Source organism: Ranitomeya variabilis, chromosome 3, assembly GCF_051348905.1.
Source record: "Ranitomeya variabilis isolate aRanVar5 chromosome 3, aRanVar5.hap1, whole genome shotgun sequence".
Taxonomy (NCBI): Eukaryota; Metazoa; Chordata; class Amphibia; order Anura; family Dendrobatidae; genus Ranitomeya; species Ranitomeya variabilis.
The window spans coordinates 510,808,788-510,825,013 of NC_135234.1; the positions used below are offsets into that span (position 1 = coordinate 510,808,788).

At 41.3% G+C, this 16,226-nt stretch overlaps 1 protein-coding gene across 3 annotated transcripts in view; it reads right to left on the reverse strand.

The window, feature by feature from the left end:
- LOC143816490 (cytoplasmic FMR1-interacting protein 1) overlaps nucleotides 1-16,226 on the reverse strand; it is a 124,924-nt gene that overhangs the window by 4,281 nt on the left and 104,417 nt on the right. For all 3 annotated transcript variants that reach the window (XM_077296930.1, XM_077296932.1, XM_077296931.1), the window contains exons 26-28: nucleotides 4,735-4,865; nucleotides 3,018-3,090; nucleotides 1,431-1,525 (exon numbers count right to left, since the gene is read on the reverse strand). In XM_077296930.1, coding sequence (XP_077153045.1) covers nucleotides 1,431-1,525; nucleotides 3,018-3,090; nucleotides 4,735-4,865 — 299 coding nt within the window. The remainder of the gene's footprint in view (nucleotides 1-1,430; nucleotides 1,526-3,017; nucleotides 3,091-4,734; nucleotides 4,866-16,226) is intronic.

The window sequence follows — 16,226 nt, forward strand, 5'->3', positions numbered from 1 at the left end:
ATCTTTTAGAGTCTGCAAATGACTTGAGACTGGGGTGTATGTTAACCTTTCAGCAGGACACTGACCCTAAACATAGTGTCAGAGCTAAAATGGAGTGGTTTAGATCAAAGCATATTCATTTGTTTGAATGTCACAGTCCAGACCTAAATCCCATTGAGAATCTGTGGCAACACTTGAATTGCTGTTCCTAGACGCTCTCCATCCAATCTCACTGAGCTAGAGCTAGTTTGCCAAGACTGGGCATATATTTCCACCTCTAAATGTGCGAAGATGGTAGATTCATACCCAAAAAAACTTGCAGCAGTAATCGCATTGAAAGTTGTCCTTTAAAGTATTTACTCAGTGAGGCTGAATACAAATGTGCATCACAATTGTCTCATTTATATTTTTTAAATATTTAGAAAATCATTTACACTTCACAAATACTTGCTGCTCACAAAGTACATTGGTATATAACATGCAATCCTAACTTTGTGGAAAAGTTCATGGGATATGAATATTTTATTACGGCACTGAATAGGACTGTGCAGATATCAGAGTTACTTTCTAGTACTGTGTATAGGGCTGTATGTATAGGGCTGTGTGTATAGGGCTGTATGTATAGGGCTGTGTGTATAGGGCTGTGTGTATAGGGCTGTGTGTATAGGGCTGTGTGTATAGGGCTGTGTGTATAGGGCTGTGTGTATAGGGCTGTGTGTATAGGGCTGTGTGTATAGGGCTGTGTGTATAGGGCTGTGCAGGGGCCACAATTTCCTTCTAGTACAATGTACTGGACTATGCACTAGCCGGAGGCCACAACTTACTAGGTACTAAATAGGTTTCCATATAACAGGCTCACAGGCACTCTCACGAGCTTTGTTTGACAGCTCTTTAATCACTGTCTCCTACTTCTTTACCAGGTCTATTAATTATCATCTATTACATTAGTAACGAGTTTGCTTCTGAGCAACACAGTAAAATATCTCTGGATAATACTGGATTGGAGACAAATAATAGCAGCTCTAGAATGGAGGTGGAAAGGAAATACCAGAATAAATCCCTTTAATATGCGCTATATTATACCGACAAAATCCGAGATAAAAACGTAATAAGAAAATTCCCTGCAGTAAATAATCAGCAGTAGTGCATGGAAATAATATAGGGTACTTGGTTAACATAATTTTGATACTAAAAAAGTAAAAGCCATCCCACCACACCACGGTGACCCTGTTCAGGACAGTCCTAACCTCTAGTATTAAAACGTTACCATTTGTCAAGTCACGTGCATGTGGAAAAGGGAGGAGAAGGACCGGGACCTGGCTAGTAGACACAGCCATGGCGAACAACATGAATATAATGTCCAGCTCAAAGAAAAGGGAGGCCACATCTTTATATGCACTGAGTGCAAACAGGCATGATGGCTCACAGAAAGTGGCCACATCAGCACTTACCTGGGGAGTCCCTAATCGCTCTATGAGAGGCACCAGGTGCAGTGGAGCGTACTTTGATTCTAACCGCTTCATCTTCGCTTCTAGGCGTTCCCCCTCTGATGCACAGCCATACCAAGATAGAAAGCAACAACAATGTGCAATTAGAAATAAATATATTTATACACACATACTGTAAATATAAATATATGTAAACTGTAAAGGTGCAATTTCCCAAGTGCAGGATCCACTATTCATACTAGGTATTGATCACCTTTTCTCCTTCCCTTTGCACAGGGCTGTGGAGTCGGTAAGCCAAACCTCCGACTCCTCAGTTTCCATGACACAGACTCCACCAAAATGGGCTCCAACTCCACAGCCCTGCCTTTGCACTGCCCTGTCGGTCTCCTCACTGAGCATCCACCACACTGCCCCTAACAGGCTGTGATAAAGATCCAGGAGGAACCAAAACTTTGGCCATCTTGTAAAGTGTAGTACCCCTCAACATGATATGCTGACAGGTTCTTCACTGCAGCTAAGGAGTGTTGTGGTTTTATGTATCCTAGTGTTGGGCTACTCATCCTACTACTGACCCCTTCTTCCATACTTTTTTAGATTTTCATTGACAAAGCCATGAGGGTTTTCTATTTGCAGGACAAGTTGTAGTTTGAATGACAATTTATTTTACCATATGAAGTATTGAAAAACAAGAAAAAAAAATTCTAAGTCTGATGAAATGCAATTCTTCCATAGTTTTTAGTTCGGTTTTTACTGGTGGTTTATTGTGCAGTAAAAACGACCAGAAAACATGATTCTGAAAGGTCAGTATGATTACGTCTATACTAAACTTGCATAGAATCGGACATTTTTATTTAATTTTTTTTACCAAGACCAATAATGTTTTTATTTTTCTGTCGATGAAGCAGTGTGAAGCCTTGTTTTTATGTGTCGAGCTGTGGTAACCAAGATACTGTAATATTGATTTCTGTTTTCGGTAAAAGTTAATCTTAAATTTTGATAAACAAATTTTTTACAGATGCAGCCATACCAGATATGATTATTTTTTTTACATTTCTTTATTTTTAAATGGGGGAAAATAGAGTGATTTGAATTTTTATAGGTTTACAATTTTTTTTTATATTTTTAAAAACTTTATTTTAACTTTTTACTCTTATTTTTTTAGTTCCCTCAGGAACCTGGCATCATCTGATCCAATGCCACATTATTGCAGAATGTAGTGTAAATCAGCCTACAGCGGAGCTCAACAAAAAAAACAACATGGCAGCAGGCCCCCAGCTGCCAGAATAACCCATTAATTCCCCTGTGACAGCACTGCAGGTAGCTGATGAAAGACTATGCCATTTAAATGTAGCTTGACCGCAGCATCTAAATGGTTAACAAGCAGCTAAAACAGATGCCAGCCATTTCATTTAGCTTCACTCCACACACCCCATCTCACTCCAGGATGGATATATCTATTATGGAGCACTACAAGGTTAAAAAGATCACATAGGAAATTAAATCCAAAAACAGCGTTCCCGGTTTAATCAGTGCAAACTTGGCTGATTTTTGTAGTGGAACTTGATTTGCGGAATCAAATCCTAAACATACCTTTAACATGGACCCTGGGCAGGATGTTCTGGAAAGGTGCAGCATGGAGCAGGTCACACACCTCTTCTAGAGACTAAGGTTATGGGAAAAAGAACAAGAGTCATTGCCATAGAGAATTTACAACCATTTTCACATGGAGCTTTCCGTCATTCTGTGCTGTTCTTTGCTACTAATAAATAATACAAATTTTCTTTCAATTAATGTCTAATCTTCCAGCTAAATTAACCTAAATTGCTGCCCTCCGAGGACTGGGCTAATTCTGTTGCCGAGGACTGGGCTAATTCTGTTGCTACGCTGCAGCGTGCATTGGAAAGCATGCGATTAGCCGTCATTTTCCAGGACCACTCAGCCCAAGTCATAAATGGCGCAGCATGGTTGCTCTCAGATTGGCATGAGTCAGTGTTCTGCCAAGGTGAACAAACGACACAACACACTGTCACTAGTCCACACACAGAACCCCGACAAGGACACCTACATTATGGGCATGTGGCAAAGAGATCAATAGGATAATGGCGCTATTATATGCTCAATTATAACGGCTGATTGGAGCTAGCTGACTATTATCTCTACAAAGACGACCAGAACAGCAATTATTTGCACACCACACAGGTAGAGAGAAGAATAAAACATGGTTTTCTACTGAAACGCAACAGGTAAAAAATAAATAAGTAAAACAACTGTTAAGTAACTGGACAAGACAATTGTCTGTAATCCGTGTACAATGCAAAGCAGAAAGGACCACTTAAGATTCTAAAAACACATCGATAATAAAAAAAAAAAAAAACCACCTTACAGTAAATGCCATATTCACAATGAAATGGAAGCGATCACATCCAGAATCGCCAGTTACCTGCAGATAGAGGGGTATTCTGTAGGTAAGTAGCGATTAAACCATGTTGACAGCATATTGGAGCAGCAGCTACAGGGAGGAAATCAAGTTATATTCTCCCTGCAGCCACTCGCTTCTAGTCAATAAATGACTAACTGGGGCATGAGTAAATCTACCCACTAGATACTAATGTATAGGAGTGCCACTGGCCCCACGGTAGCTTTATGTGTGTCCTCTGAGATGTAGTAATCAGCATAGATTACTGGTGAAATTCTATACACTTGTATACAAATATTGGAAAAATGTGTCTGCAATAATAAATGGAAGATGCCGATAGGACACTTAGCCGATATTGGCGACAATACGTTCACCACAGATGCAGTCTAAAAAGATTGGCTCATACATATAAAAATCTGGTCAAGACCTCATAACAGAATAAGCAGTATTTACCTACTACTGCCCGGACCACTGAAGTGCTGCTTGTTTGCTGACAAGGCTACAGCAGTCACAGCACACCAATCACTTGGCTCTGCTACCCTATGTAGTCTACAGTGGCATCACCACTGGGACCAGTGACGGGCTCCAGTAATCCTATCCCATCGACAGGACAGCTCTGTCAATCACCGCCAATTGGCTGAGAGGGAAAACACCAAATAACGTAGAGTATATCTCCTAAGGTCTCATTCACACGTCAGTGCTTACATACGTTTGTGAAAAAATGGTACCAGTGCAATCAGTGTTGTGCATTGGCGTATGGTCCGTTTTTACCATCGGTGCCTCATCTTTATATTATGGCATGCCAAATATAAAGAATTTTCTGTGAGTAAGTGGGAATATCTGTAGCATTCATAATGGACCATGCATGGATATTCAGGTTTTTCTACATACCAGGCTTTGTTCTATAAGAAGGCAGAAGAGGAGGGCATTGCCCACTTCCCTCAGATTCTGAAAGCACACAGTCTTCAGCTCAGCATATTCCACTATGTCCTTCAATTGATGATGGAAGAACTCCAATATTCCTAAGGTACAAGACGAAGAGTATTTAGATTGTGAGCCCCATCGGGGACAGCGATGATAATGTGTGCAAAAACTGTAAAGCGCTGCGGAATATGTTGGCGCTATATAAAAATAAATATTATTATTAAGAGAAAACAGGAGACGTTACATAAACACTTTACCAAAACACAGGGTGAACACACAAACTCCTTGCAGATGTTGCCCATGGTGGGATTTGAACCCAGGACTGCAAGACAACAGTGCTAACCACTGAGCCACTAAGGCAGGGTTGCTTCCCAAAGCTCATTGCCAGGGGTATGAACCAGCTCTCCGTGGAGTTGGTGCACGGATCTCTAAAAACCCTGATTAAATCTGTAGAACAGTCCGACATTTTTTCAGGAAATCAGCCACATGGGATCATAACCATATTGCAAAAACCAATGAAATCCCCTGTAATGCTATGGAAATCCATTACGTCACCTGTTGGGGTTCCCACTGAGCTGGATTTGGAAAACCCAACTTCAGATTATCTCGGTATTTAGCTGAAGGGATAATTACGGCTGAGTTTACTCATTGCCTGAGCGTCACAGCAGTTTGATTGTTAATAGACAGAGTCCTGTATTGCAGCCGAACGATCATGCGGCCATTATCCAACTGCTCTTTGTGGCACATTGAAAACCTCACCCACTAATCGCACAGCGGGACAGCTACGAATGCATCGTTAACCCAGCCTCATTACACCATCATTGAATGCCTGCACTGTCCCAGGAGTAAAAATACCAGGAAACCCCACAAATTATCTAAACCCTGTTACTGAAAGTATGGGTGACTTTCGAGAGGTTTTCTGGTATCACAATATTGAGGTCCTATCCATAACCTATCCATTCTACATAGCGCAGCCCCCTCCCCAGTCTCTACACTGCCCTGTACGTCATCTACTTAGTATCGGTTGTACTTGGTATCCCACCATTGTGTCCATTAAGTGAATGGGACAATGCTGCAATATGCAGAACAGGTGCTACTAATGAAGTTTGCAGAGTATGAAACAAGCTGCAGCGCTCCCCCAAGTGTTAAGCCCCTGCAAACATCTGATCCGCAGGGGTGCTGGGAGTCGGCTAATGATGACCTATCTTCAGAGAAATCACACTGCCATGTTCCTTAGGTGTAAATCTGTATTTATGTCTTATGATATCTGCCTAATGTTTAGGTTCATTGTGCCAGGCACGTCACACCCTACAATTACACTGTCAATTACAATGCAGCCAACAAATGGGTGAGTGAGCCACATATTAGCAACCATCAGACTTCTGAAATGATCATCACCTGGGACACCTTGCCAAATTTTGCATTTCAAATAAAGGGAAAGTAATATCTACAGACCTCATAAAGGGGTTGTCTACCTTTGGGGATATTTTTTTTCTGTCCTTAACTGCACATCATTGAGGCTAAAGATCATTTTTGCAATTGAGTTTCATTAAAAATGTTGCACCATTTGCTTTCTATTGCCTGTGTTTCACTGTCTACTGCTGGCTGCAGAAAGAGTGAGAATCCGTCATTTAGTCTGCTACCACAGTCGGATAGTGTGTTGGTAACTCTTCTTCGTCTTTCCCCGGTTCCTCTGGCCAGATAGAAGTCGATTGCCTATACATTTAATAATGGATCAGGAAAGAGCACAAAGTTTCAAGGTGCTGCCTGGTAATTATATAAGCTGGGACATATGCATACTTGAGAGAGTCCAAGAATTCGGCGCTCACTTTGGTGAATTTATTTACAACGTGTAGACAGTGCACTAAACGTTTCGGTCGTTGGACCTTCATCAGTTATTCACTAAATGGTTCAATTAGATTCAGAGAGATCCAAAACATATAACATGTCTGTCTTTGTGTCAAGCATAAGCTTGTGCCAAGGGAAAGAGTGAGTTTAGGACAGGGGGTTGGACACGATGACCCAGGAGGTCCCTTCCAAATCTAGCATTCTATGATCCTACAACACCGGAGCGTTACATTTCAGATTAGTGGCACAATTTAGGAGAGCGATTGTCTCCAGTTAGATTTATGCTGTCAATAAAGTATCATTTCTGTTCTCTGCAAAAAAATCTATCCAGAGACATGTACGGGATTAGTACAAAGGATTAGGACCTCAGCCGCATCTCCAGCTCACAAATCCCCGCTGAAGGGCTCATGCGACAGATGACACAATTTAGCCTCGCATCGCTGGTAAAGGCAGCAAACATGTTTCAAAACGGACCTTTACTATTAAACCTAGGAGGAAAGCCCCCAAAGAGTAACACGTGTGTACATCAGGGGTTATAAGGTACAGGACCGGTATCTGGGACAAATGGCGGATTAGTCTTTGCCGTACTTTACATGTTGTGCTGCACGGTTTCGTTCTGCTGGAGGAGGATTACTGTTACACCTCGGCCGTCACCCCCTAAGTGTTTCAGAAACCGCCTGCACTTGTAGAACCCTGGGTTCATTCTTGATGGCTACGATAACAATTAGGATCTGCAGTTTGCATACAATATAGTAATGTCTACTCTCAAAAGTTAGCAGCCTGTGGTAACTCTGCCATACAGTCCAGAAACTAAGTAATTAGTTCTAACGGCTCATTTACAATATACAGGTCAATCAGCGCTCACTTACTGGCAGATTTAGAAAGGCCGTCGAAAAGTGATGGAAACAGAACAAATGCTCTTATGACTGTTCTGTCCCATAGAGCATCATGTCATCTGCATCACTTTCCCACTGACACAGTGCTGTAGATAATGATGATTTTTATACCGGCATAAACAATAGAATCACCTGAGCAACTTACTTGTTCGTCAGATGATTGTCGGCTTGTTCACAGACTATCAGCTCATACAAATGGCTTTAGAGAGTGTGACAATTGGTTTATTTAATTTTTTTTTCAGAAATCAATAGTGAACACGCGAAAATAAACGTTATATTATAATATACATTATCAGAGAAAATCTGCTAATTTGCAGATCATTCTCAATTCATGGGTCACTTATCTTGAGTTAATACAGATTTTCATATTACGGAGATAGGAGATGGCAGTTAGTGCTCATAAAGTTCTATGGAAAACTGCAACTCAGTCCAAGAGAACTTGCAGCAGAAGGTCTGGGCCCGCCTCTGACTCCTCACCTCTCTATAGACTTTTTAAAGCACCATCTGTCATTTTGTATCTCAAGAATGGAAAAATCTGATTTTATTGAATACAGATTTTATAATTTTTATTCATGAATCAATCCAAGAACAGAAAGACACAAATTTACCTGATAAAATATATTCCAAATTGCTTATCATGTGTACTATTAATTTATTAAATAAAAAGCAAAACAGATAATTTGAGTCACAATAATCTAAATCCAAGTAATAAAAATTCTGACTGATGAAAAATGTTATCATCACTTTTGCCTGATAATGAAGACTTGCAGGATAGCAGAGCTGTATTCTTTTCATCAATAATCTATGCATACCCAAAAATAAAGAACAAATTTGGATGACTACCCAGTCACTGACGTTGAGCAATAAAGATTGCACTTACAGTGCCCCCATCTCCAATGCTATTAAGTAAAACGTGTCAAACTCCTAAAGTACAGCACAGCTGGGGAGGACTCCAGAGACAGATTGTCAATTTTCACTTTTTTTCACCAATTTTACATTTTATATTTTTATCTTTTATATTGTGTCAATATTAGGACGCTACTTCTCCATTAAACGACCCAGTTGGCACCATGCTTTTGGGCAGGAAGCAGGTGTCATCTGCTATACCCAGATTCTACCATAAGATACACAGTTACTTATTGTTTGAGGCAGGGTATTTTCATGTCTAGGTAGTATTGCTGTGCACTATGAAAGCCCAGTCCATGAAGCTATGACAGCAGGTTCTACTGTTGTGGTCACAGAGGACAGACAATTCAGATGTCTTCTTTCAGAAAGACATCTAGAGCAGTGGACCCCAACCTTTGTGACCTTGAGAGCCACATCCAGCTCCTGTCCCACACAGTAGTGGCAACCAAAGCCACCATTACTGGTGTAATGATAACCAAAGCTTTTCCACACAAATCACCCTGAAGTAGTATACCAAGATCCAGGGGTTCCCACCAAACCCCCATTCAACATTCTCCTATCACGCACTCCCAACACAGTCACATCCAGCTTCAAGCACCTACTCTGACCGGTAGTATCATCCAGTCTCCAGCATACCATACTTAAATTATCTCTAAACTCCCAAGACCAGTAGATGTGTACCCAGATCTGCTCTTCTGTTCAGGGCCACTCACAAAGTTCACCATTTTGAGATGTGCTCTTCATACCAGTTTACTAAATCTGGAGCTAATGCACCAAGCTGACAGACAGCCGTGAGCTACAATTCATGGGACCGCAAGCCACATGTGGCTCCCGAGCTACAGGTTGGGGACCCCTGGTCTAGAGCAATGATCCAAAAATATGCATTAATACTGGTAAACTGAGGGCTCATCAGAGTTGGTTAGTTTCAATAAACTTGGGAATCAATCATAGAATATTTTTCCAATAGGCAGTGCCAATCAGTAACTTGTAACCCGGCCTTCGTATACAATAAATTGTATCACCAGTTTTCCTCTTTGATCAGAGTATAGACTCCACCACTAGAAGCATTCTCAGGAAGACCGGGCAGTGACATTCTATTTTTTTGCCAACATTAAGGTTATGTGCTATTTTGAGAAGCAGCACAATATGACAGACAGCTCAATGAGAAGTAACCAAATGTGAAATGAAAATGATTTACCCAAGAGCCCTGTAAATAAATCTTCTCAACAGGCATCGAAGAAACAAAGTGTGATGAAACAATTGTGACATGCATATGAGGCAGCAATTTACATGATGTCCAATATGCCAGTTCTGCAGTTTTCGATGCAAATGCTCAGCTGCATTTTATTACTCCAAGCCATAGAACGCCAATCGCTCAGCATTAACTAGTATAAGCAATTTAAGAAGAAAATAGACCAAAAAATGTTTTTAGATTCTCTAGTTGCAAACTCTAAATAGTCGCCCATTCTTCTTTAACCCCTTCACCCCGAAGCCTGTTTTTAACTTCCTGACCAGGCCATTTTTTTCAATTCTGACCACTGTCACTTTATGAGGTCATAACTCTGAAACGAGTCAACGGATCCTGTTGATTCGGAGATTGTTTTCTCGTGACATACTGTACTTTATGATAGTGGTAAAATTTCTTTGATATGACTTGCGTTTATTTGTGAAGAAAAAAAAAACAAAAAACGGAAATTTGACGAAAATTTTGAAAATGTTGCAATTTTTAAACTTTTAGTTTTTATGCCCTTAAAATTAGAGAGTCATATCATACAAAATAGTTAATAAATAACATTACCCACATGTCTGCTTTACATTAGCACAATTTTGGAAACACAATTGTTTTTTGTTAGGAAGTTATAAGGGTTAAAAGTGGACCAGCGATTTCTCATTTTTACAACAAAATTGGCAAAACCATTTTTTTTTAGGGACCACCTCACACTTGAAGTGACTTTGAGGGGCCTATTTGACAGAAAAAGCCCAAAATTGACACAATTCTAAAAACTGCACCCCTCAAGGTACTCAAAAACATATTCAAGAAGTTTATTAACCCTTCAGGTGCTTCACAGGAATTTTTGGAATGCATAAAAAAAAATTGAACATTTAACTTTTTTTCACAAAATTTTTACTTCAGATCCAATTTGTTATATTTTACCAAGGGTAACAGGAGAAATTGGACCACAAAAGTCGTTGTACAATTTGTCCTGAGTACGCCGATACCCCATATGTGGGGAATAAATCACAGTTTGGGCACATGGCAGAGCTCGGAAGGTAAGGAGCGCCATTTGACTTTTCAATGCAAAATTTACTGGAATTGAAATCGGACACCATGCCGCGTTTGGAGAGCCTCTGATAAACCTAAACAGTGGAAACCCCCCAGAAGTAACACCATTTTGGAAAGTAGACCCCCTAAGGAACTAATCTAGATGTGTGGTGAGCACTTTGAACCCCCAAGTGCTTCACAGAAGTTTATAATGTAGAGCTGTAAAAAAAAAAAAATCATAAACAGTGGAAACCCCCACAAGTGACCCCATTTTGGAAAGTAGACCCCCTAAGGAACTTATCTAGATGTGTGGTGAGCACTTTGAAACCCCAATTGTTTCACTAAAGTTTAGAATGTAGAGCCGTGAAAATTAAAAAATCATTTTTTTTTCCACAAAATCTTTTAACCCGCAATTTTTTATTGTCCCAAGGGTAATAGGAGAAATTTGACCCCAAAAGTTATTGTCCAATTTGTCCTGAGTACGCTGATACCCCATATGTGAGGGGGAACCACCGTTTGGGCGCATGGGAGAGCTCGGAAGGGAAGGAGCACTGTTTTGGAATGCAGACTTTGATGGAATGGTCTGCGGGCGCCACGTTGCATTTGCAGAGCCCCTGATGTACCTAAACAGTAGAAACCCCCACAAGTGACCCCATATTGGAAACTAGATCCCCAAGGAACTTATCTAGATGTGTTGTGAGAACTTTGAACCCCCAAGTGTTTCGCTAAAGTTTATAATGCAGAGCCGTGAAAATAAAAAATATATTTTTTTCCACGAAAATGGTATTTTAGCCCCCAAATTTTTATTTTCACAAGGGTAACAAGAAATTGGACTGCAAAACTTGTGGTCCAATTTGTCCTGAGTACGCTGATACCCCATATGTGGGGGGGAACCACTGTTTGGGCGCACGGCAGAGCTCGGAAGGGAAGGAGCACCATTTTACTTTTTCAACGCAGAATTGGCTGGAATTGAGATCGGACGCCATGTTGCGTTTGGAGAGCCCCGGATGTGCCTAAACAGTGGAGCCCCCCCCCAATTCTAACTCCAACCCTAACCCCAACGCACCCCTAAGCCTAATCCCAACCATAACCCTAACCACACCCCTAACCCGAACACACCCCTAACCCTAATCCCAACCCTATCCATAACCCTGACCATGCCCCTAACCCCAACACACCCCTAACCCTAATACCAGCCCTAATCTCAACCATAACCCTAACTACACCCCTAACCCTGACACACCCCTAATCCCAACCGTAAACATAATCCAAACCCTAACTTTAGCCCCAACCCGAACCCTAATGGGAAAATAGAAATAAATACTTTTTTTAATTTTATTATTTTTCCCTAACTAAGGGGGTGATAAAAGGGGGTTTGATTTACTATTTATAGTGGATTTTTTATAGCGGGTTTTTGTTTGACAGCTGTCACACGCTAAGAGACGCTTTTTATTGCAAAAAAATAGTTTTTGCATCACCACATTTTGAGAGCTATAATTTATCCATATTTTGGCCCACAGAGTCATGTGAGGTCTTGTTTTTTGCGGGACGAGTTGACGTTTTTATTGGTACCACGTGACGTCATCGAAGGTCCTTCACTCACTGCATTCTTAGGAACGGAGGCAGACGCTTGCACCGCTGAAGTCCAGGGTCCGTCGGAGGGGTGAGTATATCCATATTTTTTATTTTTATTCTTTATTTTTTATATGAATATGGATCCCAGGGCCTGAAGGAGAGTCTCCTCTCCTTCAGACCCTGGGAACCATCCAGGATGGCTCTGTGCACCCGTACCCGGCGTATAAGACGACCCCGACTTTTGGGACAATTTTTAGGGGTTAAAAAGTCGTCTTATACGCCGGAAAATACGGTATATTTTTTCTTCTTTATTTGGTGATTTTTTTTTTACTTTATAACATTGTCCCAGGGTAAGGCATCACTATATTACATCAGATCGCTGATCTGACACTTTGCGTAGCACTGTGTCAGATCAGCGATCTGACAGGCAGTTCAGGAGGCTTTCCGGCGCCTGTTCTCAGCAGGCGCTGGGAAGCCACTTCACTTCAGGACCCGGAAGGAGCCCCGCGGCCATTTTGGATCCGGGGACTCCTTCGAGAACACCGGAACAGCGCGATTGCATCGCGTTGTTCCGGTGGAAGAGCGCAGGGACCCCCCATCCCAGCGTGATGCCCTTCTATGTCGCTGTCACTACTGACAGAGGCATCAGAGGGGTTAAATGCCCACGATCGGTGCTAGCGCTGATTGTGGGTATTGCTGCGGGGTGTCAGCTGTCACATACAGCTGACACCCTCACGCGATTGCCGCTGTGCTCACCGGGCGATCGTGCTGCTGTACTAGTACTGCGGTTTGCGGGAACTCCGTTCCCGCAGAGCAGTACTAGTACGGCGCATGTCGTGAACGAGTTAAAACATATAATTACCCATTGGTCTTCTGTCCCACGGTAAGAGAATGTGTATGTACTGTAATAGCACACATATAATGTACAAGTGCTTCTCACAAAATTAGAATATCATCAAAAAGTTAATTTATTTCAGTTCTTCAATACAAAACGTGAAACTCAGATATTATATAGAGTCACTACAAACAGAGTGATCTACTTCAAGTGTTTATTTCTGTTAATGTTGATGATTGCAATGACTCATATAATATAGGAGTTTCACTTTTTATACATACACACGTGATCTCCCCGCTTTGGTCTCTGCATGTCAATATTTTTTATTTAAAACTAAACATTTGAGATACAATTGAGGTGTAGACTTTCAGGTTTAAATAAAGGGGCTGAACAAAATTATCTTCTGAAACGTTTAGGAAGAGTAACCATTTTTGCCACAAAGCTTTGTCATCTCAGGGGCTCAAAAGTAATTGGACAAATTAACTTTACCATAAATAAAATGTTCACTTTTAAGGGTATGTGCACAAGATCAGTAAATGCTGCGGGTTGGACGCTGTGTACGTGTAGCGTCCAGATGTTACAGCATAGTGGATGAGATTTCAAGAAATCCCATCTCTACTATGCATCAACAGATGCCCGTGGCTCACCCGCAGACACGGACATGCAGCACGTCTCTCCAGACAGCTGCATGTCAATTTCTCTTGCGGAGAGACTAATTTCACCAGCAGAATGTACTGGAGCGGTGATTCCACACGGTTCAGTGAACACATGCAGATTCACCTGCGTTCAATAGAGGGCAGCACTTTGGACGCAGTGAACATGGGCTGCATCCAAAGCACTTCCACTTCTGTGCACCCCACCTGATACTTTCTGTTGAGCTCTAAAGTATCACCCTGTACACTTCAGTATTCATCCAGCTGCTTCTGTCTTCAGTCACATCATCAATAAACACTAGTGACCTAGTGCCATAGAAAGCCATGCCTGCCCATGTCATCACACTGCCTCCATCATGCTTTACAGAGGATGTGGCTCCATTTGGACCATGAGCCATTCCAAGCCTTCTTCATACTTCTTCCCATCATTCTCTTACTGACTGATCTTCGTTTTATCTATCCAAAGAATGCTTTCCCAGAACTTACCTTTCTTCTGTAACCCCCAGAGCTTTTTTCGGTTTTGCGTTTTCATTTTTCACTCCCCTCCTTCCTAGAGCCATAACGTTTTTATTTTTCCGTCAATATGGCCATGTGAGGGCTTATGTTTTGCGGGACAAGTTGTACTTGTGAACTATACCATTGGTTTTACCATGTCGTGTAACAGAAAACGGGAAAAAAAATCCAGGTGCGGTGAAATTGCCAAAAAAGTGCAATCCCATACTTGTTTTTTTGCTTGGCTTTTTTGCTAGGTTCACCAAATGCTAAAACTGACCTGCCATTATGATTCTCCAGGTCATTACAAGTTCATAGACACCAAACATGTCTAAGTGGTGAAAATAAATATCCAAAGTTTGCTAAAAAAAAAACAACCCACAAATGCGCCATTTTTCAGAGACAAGTAGATTCTTTATTTTTTGTGTTCTCGGGTTGGGTGAGGGCTTATTTTTTGTGTGTCAAACTGACGTTTTTAATGATACTAGTTTTGTGCAGATACGTTCTTTTGATCTCCCCTTATTGCATTTTAATGCAATGTCGTGGCGACCAAAAAAAAGTTTATTTTTATTGTTTTATTTTTAATGGGGCGAAAGGGGGGTGATTTGAACTGTTACTTTTCGCATGCTTCAATAGTCTTCATGGGAGGCTGGAAGCTACCAAATCTTGATCTGCTCTGCTACATGGAGGCGATGCTCAGATAGCCCCTTTGTAGCTGAATTGCAAACTTGCTATGAGTGCTGACCACAAAGTGGCGCTCACAGCAATCTCGCATCAACAACCATAGAGGTATCGAGGAGACCTCTGGCTGTCATGCCAACGCACCAATGATCCCCGATCATGTGACTGGGGTCACCGATTAGCGTATTTCCGGCCCGATGGCCGGAAGCGCTAGTTAAATGCCGCTGTCAGTTTGACAGCGGCATTTAACTAGTTAATAGCCACAGGCGGATTGCGATTTCACCCATGGCTATTGAGGGCACATGTCAGCTGTTAAACACAGCTGAAATATCCCGGCTTTGAGGTGGACTATAGTACGTCCGATGGCAGGAAGGGCTTAAATTGTATTTTTGCAAATCTAATCTGGCCTTTCTACCTTTAAGGCTGTTTAACCCCTTCATGACCTTGGGATTTTTCGTTTTTCCGTGTTCGTTTTTCACTCCCCTCCTTCCCAGAGCCATAACTTTTTAACTTTTCCGTCAATTTGGCCATGTGAGGGCTTATTTTTTGAGGGACGAGTTGTACTTTTGAACGATATCATTGGTTTTAGCATGTCGTGTACTAGAAAACGGGAAAAAAATTCCAAGTGCAGTGAAATTGCAAAAAAAGTGCAGTCCCACACTTGTTTTTTGCTAGGCTTTTTTGCTAGGTTCACTAAATGCTAAAACTGACCTGCCATTATGATTCTCCAGGTCACTACGAGTTCATAGACACCTAACATGACTAGGTTATTTTTTACCTAAGTGGTGAAAAAAAAATTCCAAACTTTGCTTAAAAAAAAAAAAAAAAAAAATTGCGCCATTTTCCGATACTCGTAGCGTCTCCATTTTTCATGACCTGGGGTCAGATGAGGGCTTATTTTTTGCGTGCCGAGCTGGCGTTTTTAATGATAGCATTTTGGTGCAGATAAGTTCTTTTGATCGCCCGTTATTGCATTTTCATGCAATGTCACGGCGACCAAAAAAAAGTAATTCTGGCGTTTCGAATTTTTTTCTTGCTACGCTGTTTAGCGATCAGGTTAATGCTTTTTTTTTTATTGATAGATTGGGCGTTTCTGAACATGGCGATACCAAATATGTGTAGGTTTGATTTTTTTTTTATTGATTTATTTTGATTGGGGCGAAAGGGGGGTGATTTAAACTTTTATATTTTTTTTATTTTTTTCACATTTTTTAAAACTTTTTTTTTCTTTTAACTTTTGCCATGCTTCAATAGCCTTCATGGGAGGCTAGAAGCAGGCACAGCACGATCGGCTCTGCTACATAGCAGCG